The 19,792-nt window shown below is 34.9% G+C and overlaps 1 protein-coding gene across 1 annotated transcript in view; it reads right to left on the bottom strand.

Annotated features, from left to right (window-relative positions):
• Positions 1–19,792, bottom strand: part of STPG2 (sperm tail PG-rich repeat containing 2) — a 308,430-nt gene that overhangs the window by 272,726 nt on the left and 15,912 nt on the right. The window contains exons 3-5 of the mRNA XM_030314485.1: positions 16,935–17,099; positions 4,854–4,966; positions 1,057–1,168 (exon numbers count right to left, since the gene is read on the bottom strand). Of these exons, the coding sequence (XP_030170345.1) occupies positions 1,057–1,168; positions 4,854–4,966; positions 16,935–17,099 (390 nt within the window). The remainder of the gene's footprint in view (positions 1–1,056; positions 1,169–4,853; positions 4,967–16,934; positions 17,100–19,792) is intronic.

The following is a 19,792-nucleotide window of genomic DNA, read 5'->3' as shown; positions in this document are numbered from 1 at the left end:
ACCATATAACACTATTACAATATCACTAACTATACTCCCTTTCTGTCCCCTTTATTCTCATGACTTATTCATTCCATAACTATAACCTGTATCTCCCACTCCCTGTCAACCCCCTCCACTCCTTTCCTCTGGCAACCATCAGTTTGTTCTACACATTTATAGGTCTGATTCTGCTTTCTGCTTATTTGTCTATCCACTTGTTCTGTTCTTTTAAACTTCACATATGAGTGAAATCACACAATATTTCTCTTTCTCAGTCTGATTTATTTCACTTAGTAGAATATTCTCTACGTCCAACCAGGTTGCTGCAAATAGCAAGATCTCATCCTTTTTTATGTCTATGTAATAGTCCATCATTCAAGTTTTTATGTTTAAATATAAAAAATATACTGAAGAGGAAAAAAAAAGTTCCAGGGCTTTATTTGCCTACAATTTCTAAATAAGTAAACTGAAGCATAGCTACAAAAAAAATTTAATGGAATTTTGGGTTTTATATTAATAAACATATACTATCCAGAAGGAGGATGAAAATCCCATGTACAAATCAGACCATACCAAGAATATTATGCTTAGTTCTAGTCTCAGATTAAAAAGAGAGACAGACAGAGAGGAGACTTACAAACTACTTTAAGAAGATCCCTAGAGAACTTCAAAGGAAAATAAACTATTATGAAGTTAAATAATAAGAATAGTCAAAAGTAGTTAGAACTTTTATCCTTACTAGAAAAAGACTAAAAAGAAAGCATAGGAAGAGGGAGAAAAAGTAGGCAGAAAGCAGGCAAGTTTAGGTCAGTTTAAGAAGGAAATTGTAAGAAACAGAGTTGTCCACTAGTGAAACAATAAACCTTAGGGCTAGTGAGTTCTTTATCACAAGAGGTGATCAAGCAGAGATGGTAATCACTTGGAGATTTTAAGTATAGTTCCTTCAGCAATATTCACTGAATAACAACTAACTACCAGGCATGATAAATCCAAAGACTACTCTAACCTTGTAATTATCAGAGTCAATGATGTTAAAACATAGAAAGTAGATGAACTAGCTACATTTCAACTTACCTTTTTTTCCTCCTGCTGTATTATTACTTCATAAAATCGTGGGAGATATGAGCAATGATTTTGCTGTTGATCTTTCTTGATATTAATATTTTCATAATGAGGTGTCTTTTTCCTTTACAAAAGTCAGAAAGAAATTGAGGAACTCTCAATTTCAAATACATAATTATTTACTTAAGCAAAAAGAATACTTTTACACTAATGTTTCCTGCTTAAAATGTATGCAATAATGAGGAGCCTGGGTGGCTCAGTCAGTTAAGCGCCCAATTTCAACTCAGATTATGACCTTGCAGTTCATGAGTTCAAGTCCTGCATCAGGCTCTCTGCTGCCAGCACAGAACCCGCTTCAGACCACCTGTCCCTCTCTCTCTGTGTCCCTCCCCCTTTCTCTCTCACTCTCTCTCAAAAAATAAAATAAACATTTTTAAAAAACGTAGTGGGAGCCTGGGTGGCTCAGTCAGTTAAGCGACTGACTTTGGCTCAGGTCGTGATCTCATGGTTCGTGAGTTCAAGCCCTGAGTCAGGCTCTGTGCTGACAGCTCAGAGCCTGGAGCCTACTTTGGATTCTGTGTCTCCTCCCTCTCTCTCTGCCCGTCTCCCACTCACGCCTCTCTCTCTCTCTCTCTCTCTCTCTCTCTCTCTCTCTCTCTCTCTCAAAAATAAATACATATTAAAAACAATTTTTTAAAAATCATATGCAGCAATAAGATTATCTGGTATTGGGGTGCCTGGGTGGCTCAGTCAGTTAGGTGTCCGACTCCTGATTTCAGCTCAGGTCATGATCTCAGGGTTGTGAGATGGAGCCCTGGAGGGATTCTCTCTCTCTATTCTCTAGCCCTCCCCTGCTCATTCTCTCTCTCTCTCTCTCTCAAAAAAAAAAAAAAAAAAAAAAAGATAATCTGGTTATGTTGGTTAGTTCTGCATTTTCTAATTCAGAGCATTATAATAAACCTATACTAATAATTACTCCAAATAAAAAAATAGGATGTAGGATTTATGTCCAGAGGTTTGTTTGGTTTAGGGTTTGTTTGCTCATTTTTATCCAGAGCTTAAATAAAAAGTTACCACAAATTTTTTCCTGTAAATTCTATTTAACAGAAAACATCTTTCAAATTTCAAATCCCCTGATATCTCAACTAAAATGAGAGGGTAAAGTTCTATTCTATTTATAGCACACACACACAAAAAAAGGCATAAAGACCTTTGAAAACAAAAGAGAAAGCTTTATTTTTCTCTGAAGATTTTTCTCTGAAACCACAACCTCAAGAAAGAATAAGAAACTAAGTAAACAGTGATTAGGAGCCCACAAGCTTCAGAATCAGACATCCTGATGTGAATCCTAGCATTGTTATCTATTAGCTATGTGACCTTACACAAATCATCTTACTTCTCTAATCTTCAAAGTAGATTCTTCACCTAATTGGAAATAGTAACAACCAATTCTCAAGATTGTAATGATTAAAGTGGATAATATAGGTGAAGTGTTTAATGCCATACATGGCCCATAAGTACACAGTAGCCATTAGCTATTATTATTACAAGAATTATTATTTAATAGGCTATACTGACTATACTGTTTTCTCCATTTCTTAAACAGAACATCCAAAAAACCTCATATTAAACATTTCTAATGAACTATACTGAACATAAGCATTTTCAAAAACAGATTAATAGAAAAACATAAAAACAAATGTTTAAGTCACATAATTGCAATTATTTTCTTTGACATTGCTATGATTTAAATATACATTTAACATCTCAGTTCACTGGTAAATGCTCACTTTGTTGATTCTTTTCACATGAAATTCAACAAATTAACTTGTTTTCAAAACCTCAAATAGTTGTATGGATAATCAAATTTATATTTGGGAGATCAGAAAGATCACATATCATTTAGGTTGGTATCTTTCCCAAAAAGAGACCTAGAAGTTTGTCTTTCCATTTACAATTCAATGACCAAGTATCTCCACTTTTATACTATATCAGATCTCCCAGAACAATTCTCACTGGATCAATAAAGCAAAAAAGTAAAAAAAAAAAAAAAAAAAAAAAAAAAAAAAAAAAGTTAAAAAAGGGTAGAAATGTCAGTTACCAGAAGGAACCAAGACAATTCCAACTAAAAGGTACAGTGAAGGCAGCAACACCAAAGAGCAGACAAATTATGGAAATGGTGACATAACTGAAACAGTCTGGAATGCAATCTATATGAGTACATTGCTAAAAGCAAAAGTGAAAAATGCAAATGGAAGAAGAAATGCAGTAAATAAAAAAAGCTCAAAGAGAAAGTAACATTACAAAGCCAGTAATTAGAATGGGAGTGGGCGATAATTCAAGAAACAAAAGAAACTTAGGAAAAACTACCAAGCAAAATCAGAGCAACACGGTTAGACGGAGTCCTGGTTATGCCTGAAGTATTTAGTCAGAAGTGTAGTGAAATGAAAGAAAGCAATCATCAGAGAACACATACCTTTGAAAAGTTAATTTTGCTTCATGTTAATTAAACCTCAATAAAACTGATGAGAAGGTAGGCAAGGCAAGCAGGCAGACAGACAGATTAAACAGACAGATAAGCAAATCAGCCAAAATGGAAGAAAAAAGACAAGATTAGGATACTGAATAACAAAAGCATATGTCAAGGGGATGAGCACAGTTAGTAAAACCATTTCACAGACTTTGTTTTGTTTGGAAGAATGACAAAGATATTAAGTTTAGACCCCATTACGCTAAATGTACATATTAAAGTTCTCATGTAACTACTAAAAGAATAAAAGTACAAGATGTACCTCCTATATTAGGAGAGTGAAAAAAATGAAAAAGAAAAGAGAACAGGTATAAATTCCCCAAAACAAGAACCATGTTTTATTCTTTTAATTCTCAGTTACTATGTTTAGTACCAGCACATAGCAAGAATTCAAACAATGTTTGTTCAATGAATGAACATTAGCAAGGGACTCCAAGCAAGAGAGCCTAAGCTACATCCACCACTGGCATATAGATGAGTCTAAATCTGTGTAGGAAACTAATTAGATAGGTAATCACTGTGGGACTTCTTAGAAGAAAACTCATTCTATTAGAGAAAGAATCAGGCAGATAAGCTGGATCCTGTTTAAAATTTTTAACGATGAAAGCAGGTGACAGGTTCTGAGAACAACATAGTATTGTTTCTCAATTTTCCCTTCCATGTACACATGTCTAAGGCCTTACTGTAGGAGGAGAGAATAAAGATAGAAAGAGTTATTTGTCCGGAAATGCATTTCTTAAACTTCATAAATATAACTTTCAATCTGATGCTATGGCTCTGACCCTGCCACCCCCCACCTCCAATGAGAATGGTTTATAAATCTATCATTTAGTCAGAAGAATGGACACCAGAGCCAGGGACAAGATAAATACTGAGTCATCTTCTTTTATATTTTCTCTGATCTTCTGTGCATATTTTAGTACTCAGACACATGGGCTGTACAATTACAAACAGACCTCAGTTAAAGTCTAGCTCTGTCACTTAACAGCCTCATGATCTTAAATGTTAATTATTTTTTGACCCTTGCATTTTTCAGTGATAAATATGTATAACAGTGACTACACAGAGACTTGCAATGATTAAATGAGGTAATACATGTAAAGCAGGTAACACAGGATCTGGCTCGCAAAAAAAGCAATAGTTTTCATATAGCCTATTCCAAAATATAATACTTCTTGGAGTTTTTCATACTGATTTGTCCTTTCATAACAGCCTGTCCTAAATTATTAGAATACTTTCCAGTCAAGAACTACATTAAAAGCATATTACTTTTACTTACTGGACTATATCATACTGCCCAGGACCAGGCCCTGACTTCATAGGAAACTGGAGTCTTCCCAAAGAGTTGCCAAAATGTATCCCCTTATATTTCAAAGTTGCATTGGAAAAATCCTTAAAAAAAAATTAAAAAGGTGAACATGAGACATAGTTTAAAAGAGTCATGAAACAATGTTTCATTTTATTTGGGTCTAAATCTAAAACAAGGACAGCCTTAGTCAAGGGGGTTCCACTAACAAATGCTAAAGTCTCCTTCAACCTAAGTTATTGCCGCTGTGCCCCATCCCACTCCTGACTCAGCCAAGACTGTAGGGGAAACGTATGTCTAGCTTTAGTATATCCTCAATCAATATGAACGGCTTTGTCTTGGCAGTGCACGAAGCAATCTAAAACCTTAAGGGCAATAAAGATGAGCTTCTCATTGTTTAACAAAGTGAGGATGGGGCAGAACTGTATGATTTAGGGAATAGAAAGTCTGTTAAAAATGATCTTAATTAAATAGAAATTAATTTCAAGAAAGTAAATTCAAATTCAAATATCACAGATATTAGAGAACTTCTAATTACCTGGTATTTAAAACTATAATCTATTCATGTAAACTTTTCAAAAAGTAACAAATACATGATAAACAAATTAAACACTACCCCTGGTACATGACAAACAAATTAAACACTACCCCTGGTTCATTTTCTCAATGCTTGAGGTCCAAACACTACAGAAATTATTTGTGATATGAGAAATCAACCATCATGTTTCCTTTGCATCCCCTGTAATGTCAATTTTTTAAAATCAAGCTGATGAACAGCCACTTTTATTTTTTTTATTTTTTAAATGTTTTTATTTATTTTTGAGACACAGAGAGAGACAGAGCATAGTGGGGGAGGGTCAGAGAGAGGGAGACAGAGAATCTGAAGCAGGCTCCAGGCTCTGAGCTGTCAGCACAGAGCCCTACGGAGGGCTTGAACTCAAGAATGGGAGATCATGACCTGAGCCGAAGTCGGACGCTTAACCGAGTGAGCTACCAGGTGCCCCAATAAATGTCAAAATTAAGCATGACCCTGAAAAGTTCACTTCAGAGAAGTTAAAGGACCTGCTTTCATTAGAAATTAATAAAATAATAAAATATAACATAAGAACAGTAATCTCTCTTACAGAAATTCTTTTTTGTTGACCTAATATATTCTAAATTGAGCAATCACTTAAGAATTTTTTAAGTCATTTTTTAACCAATGGTAAAAGGTAAACTCTATTTTTTAATTCATATTTGTAAAAACATAGCTTTAAAATAAGCTTGGATAAATACTCTAACTTATATACACATAAAAAAATAAAATCCCCATAATAAACTTGTAGGTTAACTGCATAAAACAGTGTCACCCCTTCTACGTGACTATTACTCTTCTAGAATAGTGAGACCAACCTCTGTCAATTACCATAAATAATCATTAATGAAATAAATAGCACTATTAGTGATGGAAAGTGTAATTCCAGTTCAAAATGGTGAATCAAACCCCACATCTGCCTAACTCCTACTAAAACTTCAAAAGGAGTGCATAAAATAGACACAAATTATCAATGCTAGAAACTAAGAGAAAGTGTTATTCACATGCCAAAATTTCAATGGATTTCTGGGAAATATAGCACAGCAGAGACTATAACTAGAAAAGGAACTTATTGTATATGAAAAGAACCTCCTCTGAGGCTTTTGATGATCCCAAAGAGACAGAGACTAGAGATAAGGATGGACTCGGGTGGTGGGAGCAATTCTCAAAATTCCTTGCACCCTTTGAGATTTGTGCCAGGGCCATTACGTGAAGTGATGAAAGACAATGTTAACACCCACTCTATTCTTGGCATACATGGTTGAAAATAAATTGGAAGCACAGCCATTGCCTCCAAGGAGGACACACTTTCTATTTACAGAGGCACCACTCCAGAAAGCTTCAGGACACCACAACAAAATCCAAAAAGAACCTGGTACAGCACTAAAATTCCCTACTATGTCAAAATGCCTTTTACTCCCTAGGACTTACCATTAATCACTAACCCTCACATGTTGTATAATACAAACACAATAAAACTAAACTGTCCCTTCCACACCCACCAGATCTTCAAGAATTGAAAAATAGGGGCCAAGACAATCTCTGACAGAATTTTGATGCTTCTATAAAGTGAAATGGGACCTTTGCTGATTCTTTTTATAGATGCAATCACAAAGAGAAATTGAACTACAGTTTCTCTACAGGTTTCCCTTGCTTGATTTCCCTTGTCTGTTCCTTGCTTGGGGGTAGTAGAGGATGTTGGAGCCAAGGGTAAAGAAACAGAGTTAATAATTATTTCTAAGTAGGATTCAGACATGGCTTGAAATGTCTGGTGAACTGAATGGGCAAACCAACCAGAAGGCAAATGTGAAAACAAATCCTATAGGAAGTAACTAATCATAATGACTCTCACCCAGTAAGAAATTCGTACTGTCAAAAGAGTAGCAATGCTAAATACTGAATATTTTCTGTTGACTGAATTCACCACCTAACAGTCCCCACTGGATTTATGCAAGTGTCCTGTGGGGTACAAAGAGGCTATGATAAAAATCTAAAAGACCTCTTTCATTAAACACTGGTAAAACTGAGCGATACTTTTAGACCCCTCTAACACAGTATAACACAAAGACAGAAGAACATTATCCCCCCAACCTCACCCCAGCTCATCACGCACTTTAGCTGTGATCAAGTACAACGGTAGAAACGCCCAGCAGAGAGCACCATCTGGCAAGAGACTGAAGAGCCTGGTGGAACAGCAGCCGTCTCCGTGGAAATAGACTTGTCAGGGAGCATGGTCCAGACAGCCTCCTGAGGACTCCCAGAAACACCGGGAAAGGAGAAGTTTGCAGAAGGCTAGAGGACCTCTACCATCATTAGGAGGAGACAACATACTTATATTTGAGCTATTAGCAAAGCTGTGACTCTCTTCAGTATTCACAATCCAATGAAGTCTGGAAAAACTGGTTGTATAAATAAAAAAGGATTAATCCTTATTTCCACAAGAAATATTCTGATCTCAATGTACTTAGATTATTAATGCATAGATCCCTTCTAATGAATTACAACACAACAAATAGAAGAGAGTATACATACAGAGTACACACATACATACATATATAGAAAGTATATATTGCTTTGGCACTCCTGAGTATAACACAAAAGGGAATAAGGCAGTCAGACCATCCAAAGATTTCCCATCTTCACTATGGATGTTCAGCTTTAACACGCTATGAAGCTATAACACTATAAAGCACTAAATCAAAGTAAGATGATATTATTACTATTATTACAGTCATAAGTATGCTTTCTAGCCGATCCATAATTCTCAAGCCCAGATCTTTGTCAGTACTAGAAGGAACAGAGATATGAATAAAAATGGGAAGAGCTATCCCACCAATCTCTGTAACACATAGAGTATACACTGATTTGGCACTCCTGAGTGTAACACAAAAGGGAATAAGGCAGTCAGACCATGCAAAGGCTTTGGATCTGGCTGCAGACACAAATGCTATAATACCTAGCAGAACAGCATAGAAAAACGGCACAGACTAACACGTCCAGCAGAGCCACAGATGGTAGTAGAGGAATGCTGGAAGAAACTGCGGCATCCCCTAGAGGAGCTGAAAAGCAGCCTGTTCCTTCAGGCCAGTGACAACTCCAAAGACTGCTGCACCCTACAGAGCTTCAGGAAAAGGAAGAATGGCAAGCCACACAACACTTTCTTTTGCTAAAGTACGTGTTCTAGACCATCTTTCACATGCAATTACCTAATATAGCCATAAATTTCAAAGTACATACATGGTTTTGCAGACAGAAAAAGCGTAATTTCTCCATTTGTTCTGTACTTTATTTCTACTTAGAAATTAAGTCAAATTTCATAATTGTGCAGATTTTTGGCATAATAAGAAGTGAAGCACACAAATGTAGAACTCTGTGCTAATATAATAGAGCCATTTTAGGTATGTTAGATGTTTTATATATTTCAGGCAGGAGCATATCCATTTTTATTTACTATAGCCTATAGATTTTTTTTTATTCATTTTTGAGAGACAGAGAGAGACAGAGTATGAGCAGGGGAGGGGCAGAAAGAGAGAGAGGGAGACACAGAATCAAAGCAGGTTCCAGGCTCCGAGCTGTCAGCACAGAGCCCAACACAGAGCTCGAACTCACAAACCGCAAGATCATGACGCGAGCCCAAGTCGGATGCTTAACTGACTGAGTCACCCAGGCGCCCCAAGCCTATAGATTTTTTAAATATCAATATTGTAAGACAGCATTTTGATAAATCATCTTACATCACATTTTTAAAGCCTAAAAAATACATGTTAGAGTTTTATATTAATTCTTTTAACATGGTACTTCAAAACCTTGAGCAGAATTATGTCTAAGAAGCTTTCTTCAGGTTAATTTCCACTGTTCTGATTTTGTCCAGTAGAAGGGAAGATTATGCACACATGTGCATATTCACCATTCAACACATTAGCAAAATCCTTTTCCTGTATATATACTAACATTCATTTCACCTAAACCATGTGAATTGACAACTACTTAATTCACTAACCTCTGACTGTGGAGGTTACTCAGGTAAATGTTCCATCTGAAATTTAATTTAAAAGCCTCTTAAAAATGCAACACAGAAAATGAAAAATAAATTGATGCACTCTTAACTCTAAATCATACTCTCTTTATATCAAGAAGTGTTGACAATACCAATTTCAAGGTCATTGTCAACTTGGAAAATCATTAGCAAATAAAATATGACTTAATTGAAGCAAACTCAGCATGGAGCTGCATTATTTTAAGTGAATGTTGTAATATAACTTGAAGAAGAATTACTAACTGCCACTCCCATTGACAATAAAATGTATGAAGAAGGGGCTATGCAACTTTTCCACCACATCTTTTCCATAATTAAGTATGGAAATAGGATTTGTGAAGAATTAAAAGTCCCAAAGTGCATCAATTCAAACACTAATGGACTGCTCTCCAGCATGGCAGCACATAGGTATTTCCCAGCATGTTATCATTAGCAAATGTCAATGCCATAATTCCAACCACAAACGTTTGAAATTTCAAGCTTGTGAAATCCACTTCTGGAAAGTAGACTTCTAATGATTACCTGGACTTTTCTTAAAAAGGGAGAGAGAAATAGAGAACCTATATTTTATAATTGAAATGTTAGAGAGAGACAGAGAGAGAGAACCTAAATTTTATAATTCAAATATTACACAAAGTAATTTATACATAGAATTTTTCTTTACTGATTATATATGCAGCTAAAATGTATCATTTGTTGGCTAGAATCTTATAAAACTCTTAATTTCAGAGTTTCTTCTCTATTTAAATGCTATGTAAAATATCTTCAGCAGATGTTATTCACCACATCAGGGAAGAATCACAATAATTACACATCTATTGGATTATTTTCTTAATTTTCTATTAATACATCTAGAAACTGAGTCCATATATTATATTATCTCAAAAAGTAGCTAAGGAGATATATAGAATTAACAGAAATCGGGTAAGACCTAAATGAACATTACTACAGTATCAATTTCATAGTAGTCTATAGGAACATGTTGGGTTTTTTTTTTTTTTTTCTGAAGGAAAAATAAGAAATAAATTTTACATGTAAAAGTAATGTTTAGTCATATGTGGAAAAGGTTTTGTACATCTAGGTAAGCTTGGAGGCATGATTTTGGTCTTCGAATAGATGATATATTATTCCAAAACAAAGAAATAGTGTGTGTGTGTGTGTGTGTGTGTGTGTGTGTGTGTGTGTATACATACCATATATATCTATATACCATATATATATACCATATATGTATACATACCATGTATATACATATCATATATATATACATACTATATATATAGTGTCCATATATATATAGTATAATTTTTAAAAAAGAATAACCATTTTAAGATGTAAACAGAAATCAGAGAACTGTTTAAGCTAAGGCCAAGGATCTATCATTATTGTGAAAAAAAGTTTAAGTAACCTGGCCAAGAACAAATAACTCTTAAGTGGTAAAGTGAAGAAACAAACCCAGGCAGTATACTCCATTACACTACCTCTCATAACTTTTTACCTTGGACAGTATATACTGCTATTAAACCACAGGACTTCCATTAATTTCACAGCAATTTTTACAAAATTTATCTCCATTGTTCTTCTAAGCATCTTCCTCAAATATCTAGGATACTGGTACTCTCTGTTGATGAAGACTAATTATTTTGACATTATTAACAGGATGATGGGATGGTGAAGGCCTAAAAAACCAGGTATGGCATTGAGAGAGCAAAATACTCATGGGACAAAAGACCCATAGTCAGAAATAAATGGGAAATCTCAAGGTGAGAATAAGAGACACATCTTTAACTCACAATGTCCTTATTCTCCATATTTCCAGAAGTAACCTCATTCCAAAGCATGAAGCCATCCATGAGGTCTTAAAACATCTATATTTGAATATAAAATGTTATCATTTTTACTATGTTCCATAATAGTAGGAATCAGAGGAGTCACAAGCTAAAAATTAAATAATACTGGCTTATGCATTTACCATTATCATTGTTATTTCTTTGTGTGGACTTAAATTACTCTCTAACAACCTTTCATTTCAGCCTGAAGGACTGCCTCTAGTATTTTCTTTAGGAGAAATACCAGAGAGAAATTCTATCAGTTCCTGTTGGTCTGGGAATGTCCTAATTTCACCTTCAGTTTCAAAGAATAGAATTCTTTATTTTTTTTTCAGCACTTTAAGGCTATCATCCCATTGCCTTCTGGCCTCCATAGTTTCTAGTAAGTCAGTTGTTAATTTTATTGGGGAATTCCTTGTCCCTTCTCTTGTTCCTTTGACTATCTCTCTTTGTCTTTGGCTTTCAACAGTTAGACTGTAATATATCTCTTTACATTTATCCTGTTTGGAATTCATTGAGCTTCTTGTATGTGTAGATAAATATTTTTCATCGAATTTGGGGTGTTTTTAGTCATTACTTCTTCAAATATTCTCTCCACTCCTTTTTCTTCTTTCATCCTGAGACTTCCATTAGGCATATGTTGCTATGCTTGATGGTGTTCCAAAATCTCTAAGGCTATGTTAATCTTTCTTCATTCTTTTCTTATCAGACTGCACAGTATCAATTGACTTGTCCTCAGGTTTGCTAATTCCTTCTTCTGTCAGTTCAAATCCATTACTGAATCCCTCTAGCAAATATTCATTTTCATAACTGTCTTTTTCAATTCTAGAATTTCTATTTGATTTCTTTCTATTATTTCTAACTTTTTATTGATATATTCTACTTGGTGAAACACTGTTCTTATATTTTCCTTTTGTTCTTAGTTCTTTAGACATACCTTCCTTTACTTCTTTGAATATATTTAAAATAGCTGATTTAACAACTTCGTCTAATTAAGTCGAACATACTGGCTTCCTCAAGAACAGTTTCTATCCATTGCTTCTTTTCCTACATATGGGCCATATTTTTTTGTTCTTTGTATCTCTCAGAATTTTTTGTTGAAAATTGCATGTTTTAGATAATAAAATATTGCAACACTGAAAATCAGAATCTCTCCCTGCCACCTAAAGGTTTGTTGTTGTTTGGCTAGTGATTTTCCTAGACTATCTACAGATTCTGTATTCTTTGTCATAATGTGTCTACTGAAGTCCCAGCCTGGTTAGCTGAGTGGTCAGGTAATGGTTGGACCAAGGTTGGACAAGGCATTTCTTTAAATGCCTTGAACCAATAAGTCTCCAACCTCTGCAGAGGTACTCTCTGCATGTGTTGGGGCACACCTTCAATGTTCAAGTAGACAGTTTACAAGTCTGCCTTAGTCTTCACTTCCTGCCTGTATAGAGCCTCAAGGTCACCTACAGGTAAGAGCTTTGTACTTTGTCAACTCTGTTTTTGCAGTGATGGGTTAACTATGAAATTCCTTTGAGTGTTTTACAGGATTAAGCAAATAAATATATTGAGAATAATGGAATGATAAGTTTCTCAAATATGGAAAAGGAAAGCCTAGAACAAATCTGTGGTACTAGACTGGAATTTCCTAAGAACAAGACATTCTCTTTTATAACCACAACATAGTTATCAAAATCAGGTATCAGCATAAACTCAAAGTTTTTAATATAAAGATCAATAAAAAGTAAGTATGAATCTCTAACTCATCGACTGATGGCCTGGAGCAGTGACACCTCATTAGCAATGCATGTACATAGTATACTGATCTTGTTTTGAAATACCATTCGCTACTAAATGGAAGTAGGAGGGTTCCTTAAAGAAATGTCTGATTCCAAAGCTGGGGCAGGGAAAAAAAATAAGTGTACCTGAAACATCTTATTGTGCCAGAAGGTAAAGAAATGCTAAAAGAATGATAAGGGCATGTCAAAAAGACACTAGGAATAGCTTAAAAGGACTCCTAAGGATCAAATCTGAGGTAATTTAAACCTCAAAATAAATAATGACAGTAATAAATTGTAACTCTTTGAGTAAAACAGGAATTCATTAATCTATACCAATATAAATGGGAAAGATAAAGCTCTTCTTCATAATAAAGTGCCAACAAATAAATGTTAAAGGAAAGATGGAGTTATAAAACCACGATTTGAGGAGCGCCTGGGTGGCTCAGTCAGTTAAGCATCCAAATTCAGCTCAGGTCATGATCTCCCAGTTTGTGAGTTCCAGCTCCCAATGGAGCTGTGTGCTGACAGCTCAGAGCCTGGAGCCTGCTTCAGATTCTGTGTCTCCCTCTCTCTTTGTCCCTCCCCCACTCACACTCTGTCTCTCATCTCTCTCAAAAATAAACACTAAAAAAAAAAAAAAAAAAAAAAAAAACACCATTTGATAAACACAGTAAAATTAATTTAGGCACCATCAAAGGATATTAAACTAGTGAGTGTGATGAAGAAAATAATATCTATTCTTAAAGTAACTCCCACAAAACATCTATAATTTAAAAAAAAATGGCAACTTTACAGTAGATAAACTGAAAGACATCACCTCAAGTTAACATCACCAATCTTGGGATAAGCAGACATCCTGTGCCTGAGAAGGAAACATCACTTTTGTAGTACTCCTGCCAAAATATAAACTTACTCTAATCATGTGAATATGCACAAATCCCAAATTAAGAAATATTCTACAAAATAACTAGGCTGTACTCTACAAAAACTCAAGGTTACAACTGACAAAGAAAGACTAAAGAACTGTGCTAAATTAAAGGAATCTGAAGAGACACAACTAATTGCAATGTGTAATACCAGATTTGACTCCAGAATAAAATTATTTAAAAAAAAAAGACACCATTGAGATCATTAGCATTTATTTTAAATCTGTAGATCAGATATTAGTATTATGTGAATGAAAACTTCCTGCTTTTGATAATTACATTGTGGTTATAAAAGAGAATGTCTTCTTCTTGGAAATATACATTGAAGTATTTAAGAGTAAAGGGACATCATGTCTTAAATGTGCCCTCCAATTCTTTGATAAAAATAATAATATAAATATATAGGAAGAAAAACTGATAAAGCAAATGTGATAAAATGTTAACTGCAGAATCTGAGCAAGTTATATGGTAATTCTCTGGATTATTCTTGTAACTTTTCTATCAGTCTGAAAATATTTCAAAATTTAATTTTTTTTTAAAGAAAAGTAATGGGGCACCTGGGTGGCTCAGTTGATTGAGCATTCAACACTTGATTTGGGGTCAGTCATGATCCCACGGTCGTGGGATTGAGCCCCATGTCAGGCTCCACACTGAGCATGGAAACTGCTTAACATTCTTTCTCTCTCTCTCTCTCTCTCTCTCTCTCTCTCTCTCTCTCTCTCTCTCCGCCCTTCTCTACCCACCCCCAAATAAAAAATTTTAAAAAGTACTAACTGAGAACAATAAATGAATTAGATCCACATGGTTAATAACGTTAAGTCAAAAAACAAGCAGCCTACATACCAGATGATACCATTTACTTAAAATTTTTAAATCACACAATATATATTGTTATTCATGTATGTAATATAGATTCAGTGTTTACTTTGGCAAAGGAAAAAGAATGGAAGGAGGGAAACTGGGTAATTATGTTTAATGTTACTATGTTATATGTGATGGTGGGTCCATGAGCATCTGTTATTTTTGTTTACTTCCATTTTAGTTTCAGTAAAATCAACATACAGTGTTATATTAGTTTCAGGTGTACAGTGATTCCACAATTCCATACATCACCCACTGTTCATCATGGCAAGTGCACTCCTTTTTTTTTAAATTTTTTTTTAACATTTATTTGAGACACAGAGAAAGACAGAGCACGAGAAGGGGAGGGACAGAGAGAAAGGGAGACACAGAATCCGAAGCAGGCTCCAGTCTCTGAGCTGTCAGCACAGAGCCTGATGCAGGGCTTGAACCCATGAACCATGAGATCATGACCTGAACTGAAGTCAGCCGCTTAACTGACTAAAAAACCCAGGAGGGTGACAAGCACACTCCTTAATCCCCATTGTCAATTTCACCCATCATCCCACTGACCTCCTCCCCTCTGGTAACCACCAGTTTGTTCTCTACAGTTCAGAGTCTGTTTCTCACTGCTTCTCAATCTTTGGGCTAAGATCAAGTGCAGAGTCAGTTCTTAGTTTATCACTCTCTTTTTTTCCCCTTCACTCATTTTTTGTTTCTTAAATTCCACAAGTGAAATCATATGGTATTTGCCTTTCTCTGGCTTACTTAATGTAGCATTATACTCTCTAGTTCCATCCATGTTACAGCAAATGACAAGACTACATTTTTTTTATAGCTGAATACTATTCTATTGCATATATATATATATATATATATATATATATATATCTTCTTTATCTATTCATCTATTAATGGATACTTGGGCTGCTTACATAATTTGGCTATTGTAAATAATGCTGCTATAAACATGAGGTGCATGTATCCCTTTGAATTAGTGTTTTTGTATTTTGGGGGTAAATACCTACTAATGCAATTACTGGATCATAGGGTGATTCTACTTTTAACTTTTTGAGGAACCTGTATACTGTTTTCCACAGTGGCTGCACCAGTTTGCATTCATGGGTATCTGTTATTATGTTTGTACTATTCTGTGTGCAATTATATAAATTATAATTAATATATTTTAAAAAAAAATTTTCACAATTCAAAGTATCTAAGACCCAAAATGCCCCAGTATAGCCACAAACCAAATGGTTTCTAAAGGTATTTGGCCCTAAGCCCAAAGATGGAGACATATACAAACAAAAAACTATAGAGTATTGAGAGTAAGAGTCAAGCCAAATCTGAGAATACCTGTTCTTCACCCAAGGTGTCTCTCTCTTCAGCCTCTCCTCAAGTCTATGCTTAATTTTGGTCATTTTCCTCATAAGGATTATTCTTCCAGATTTCATAAAAGTATAAAAATACAGCAGGTCCAAAGCACTATGTACTTCAGTCTTGTAATTAAAGAAAAGTTCCTTATCTTTTTTAACAACCATTTGTGGAATAAATAATGATTACACTATCAGATTCAAATTCCTTTAGTATAAAAATTCTCATTTCCCTTTCAAATTCAGGAAAAGAATATCTATGTATCGCATATGATTATACATTGCAGCAGAGACTTCTAGTAAGTGAAACCTGTTTCCTCTTCTTCCTAGATATAGTTAGACTATATATCCCAGCCTCCTTGGAAGTTAAGTATGGCCATGTAACTGAACTTCAATACCCAGATTTGGCCACAAAATCCTCCCACTAGCAGTGGGATTTTCCCCTTCTGCCAGCTGGATACAGATGAACCGAAGCCCTTTGATGATGAAAGTAACAAATGGAATAAGCATGCATCCCTGAATCTCTACATAGAGGAAAGTCTCTTGTCCACAAGGAACACTCATGTGAGTGAGGAAAAAAAGAATTTCTGTTAAGTTAAGCCATTGACATTTGAGGGTCTATTTATTACTGCAGCTAGTGTTACATTAACTAACAGATGCATAATTATAAACAATCTTCCAATTTTTAATAGGAAATGCATCATACTTACAAACTGAGGTTTATAGTATGCTGGACCTAGTGTGCTGTCACTAGCAGGTGGAAAATGTTTTATAATACTGCCATCCTCATTAATATCATATCCATATGATCGTCCACAAGAAGGAATCGAAGGAACATCAACACTTCTGGAAACTGTAGGTGACCTTGAAAACTTCTGTAAGAAAAAACATTTTCTATTATTTGCTTGGAAGCAAGAGAAAGAATGAAGAACCAAATATTAAAATTACTAAAATGCAATTATTAAATATTGACTTAATACGTTTCATAATATAAACCAAAAAGGTTTGTCTATGGAAGTAATTTAAAGGAGTGAATTCAAGTTTCACCTAATCATATAAATTAAGATAATATATAATATTACTATTAAAGCCACGTTAAGAGGTAAGGAGTCCCTCTAACTCGGCTCAGTTATTTATCTTGCTTAGTAAACAAGTATTTCTGATGCTTAGAATAGGCATTCACTCCTACAGTCACATTCCCAATCACCAGTTCCAAGAGGTTACTTATGCCATGCTATCATAACAGCTGCCAGGCAAAAATGAACTTCATAGTTTTCTGTAACATTTCCTGGCTTCATTCCTTACCAGTTCCAGACTTATCTCCATACTACCTATGCCTTGTATAAATATCCTAATTATGCTGACTAGATAGCAAGGAAAATGTCTATGACATAATACTAAATGGAAATAGAAAGTAGACTTGATGACTATAGGTACATATGATATATGAATTATACATAAGTATATATAGTAATATATATAAGTCATTTAATGATAAACTGAAAGGAGCTATGCAAAAATTAACAGAATTCTCAAAGTTAGAGCCAGAAGTTTTACGGTGATTATCCTTTTTTCAAAATTTCCTTTAATGTAAATTTATAATTCCTGTAATGTATATTTATAATTTAAATAAAAACAAAAAGAAGTAACATATAGTAGAAATACTAGTATAAAATATAGCAAATAAAATACTGGCATTTAAATGATTTAGTTATCTGAAAAATTACTTATTAAGAATATATTGAGGGGCGCCTGGGTGGCGCAGTCGGTTAAGCGTCCGACTTCAGCCAGGTCACGATCTCGCGGTCCGTGAGTTCGAGCCCCGCGTCGGGCTCTGGGCTGATGGCTCAGAGCCTGGAGCCTGCTTCCGATTCTGTGTCTCCCTCTCTCTCTGCCCCTCCCCCGTTCATGCTCTGTCTCTCTCTGTCCCAAAAATAAATAAACGTTGAAAAAAAAAATTAAAAAAAAAAAAAAGAATATATTGATAGGGCACCTGGGAGGCTCAGTCAGTTAAGTGCCCAACTCTTGATTTTGGCTCAGGTCATGCATGATTTCGTGGTTCGAGGATTTGAGCACCACATTGGGTTCTGTACTGACAGTGACAACCCTGCTTAGAATTCTCTATCTCCCTCTCTCTCTCTCTGCCCCTCCCCTGATGCCTCTCTCTCTTAAAACTAAATAAACATAATAAAAAAACTTTTTAAAGAATATATTGATCCTTTGTTGTTTCTGAATAAACAAATGCTATAGTTGAGTACATGCATGCCCAACAAACAATTATGTTATAAACATACTATCACTGGCAGAATTTTACTTTTTTTTTATTGCTAGAGACAACTATTAAGTAGTTTCAGTGACACTTATGAGACTGATTATCAAATTAAAACAGGAGGTATTGAATGGCTCCTGCTACTTTCAAAAATTATTTGCATAACGTCAAGACTTTCCAAAATGTATCCCCTACCTCCTTCTCCATCCTCTATTCCTACTATTCTCCCTTATATCCTGTACTACAAATATTCCAAAGAACTTTGTTCTTTTCCAAACACACCTTGCCATTAAATACCTCAATGTCTTTATTCAGGTGGTTTTCTCTACCTGGAGTGTTTTTTCCCATTCTTCTTACCTATTTAGTGAATCATTCTTCAAGATCCAGTTCGATTGTGCTATGACCACTCCCTCCAAAAACTCTCTACGTTGGGCTACTAGTAGACATTTTATTGTATGTTTATTAAAATAGCAATGCATCAACTGTTTTGTACTGAATTACATTCATTATTTCCCTATTAAAATATAGATCCCAGAGAGCAGTGATTTGTCTTCTATGTATTATCAGTGCCTAGCATTATGTCTAGTATTCATAGTCACTGAAAAAATGTCTGATATTAGTTTCAAATGCACAATATACTGATTGACAATTCTATACATTACACAATGCTCACCACAATAAGTACAGTTACCAAATGTCCCCATACAAAGTTATACAATGTTATTGACTATATTCCCTATGCTGTACTTTTCATCTCCATGATTTATTTATTTCATAACTGGAAGGATTCAAAAAAGAAGAGAAAGAAATTCCTAATGTGTCAGTTAAAAAGCATTCATAAGTCTGAAAAAAAGACTTACTACTTTTCAAAAGAAAATATCACACAGCGTCACAAAGAAAATGCAAAAGATTAATGTCTAATAAGACAAGTACTTCCTTCTTAAAAAGACAAAAAAAAAAACAAAAAAATGTATGATATATCCTTACATAAGTAAATGAACATTTACTTTGTCCCCACACACAAAATAGCTGATATTTAAATATACCTAAAGGGGTGCCTGGGTGGCTCAGTCAGTTAAGCGTCCTACTTCTGCTCAGGTCATGATCTCATAGTTGGTAAGTTCAAGCCCCGTGTTAGGCGCTGTGCTGACAGCTCAGAACCTGGAGGCTGCTTTGGATTCTGTGTCTCCCTCTCTCTCTGCCCCTCCTCTGCTCATGCTCTGTCTCTCTCTGTCTCTCAAAAATAAGTAAATGTTAAAAATTTTTAATAAATAAATATAAACCTTAACATCATTGTCA

The sequence above is a fragment of the Lynx canadensis genome, chromosome B1, assembly GCF_007474595.2.
Source record: "Lynx canadensis isolate LIC74 chromosome B1, mLynCan4.pri.v2, whole genome shotgun sequence".
In the NCBI taxonomy this organism is placed as follows: domain Eukaryota; kingdom Metazoa; phylum Chordata; class Mammalia; order Carnivora; family Felidae; genus Lynx; species Lynx canadensis.
This window is presented reverse-complemented; position numbering and strand designations above follow the sequence as displayed.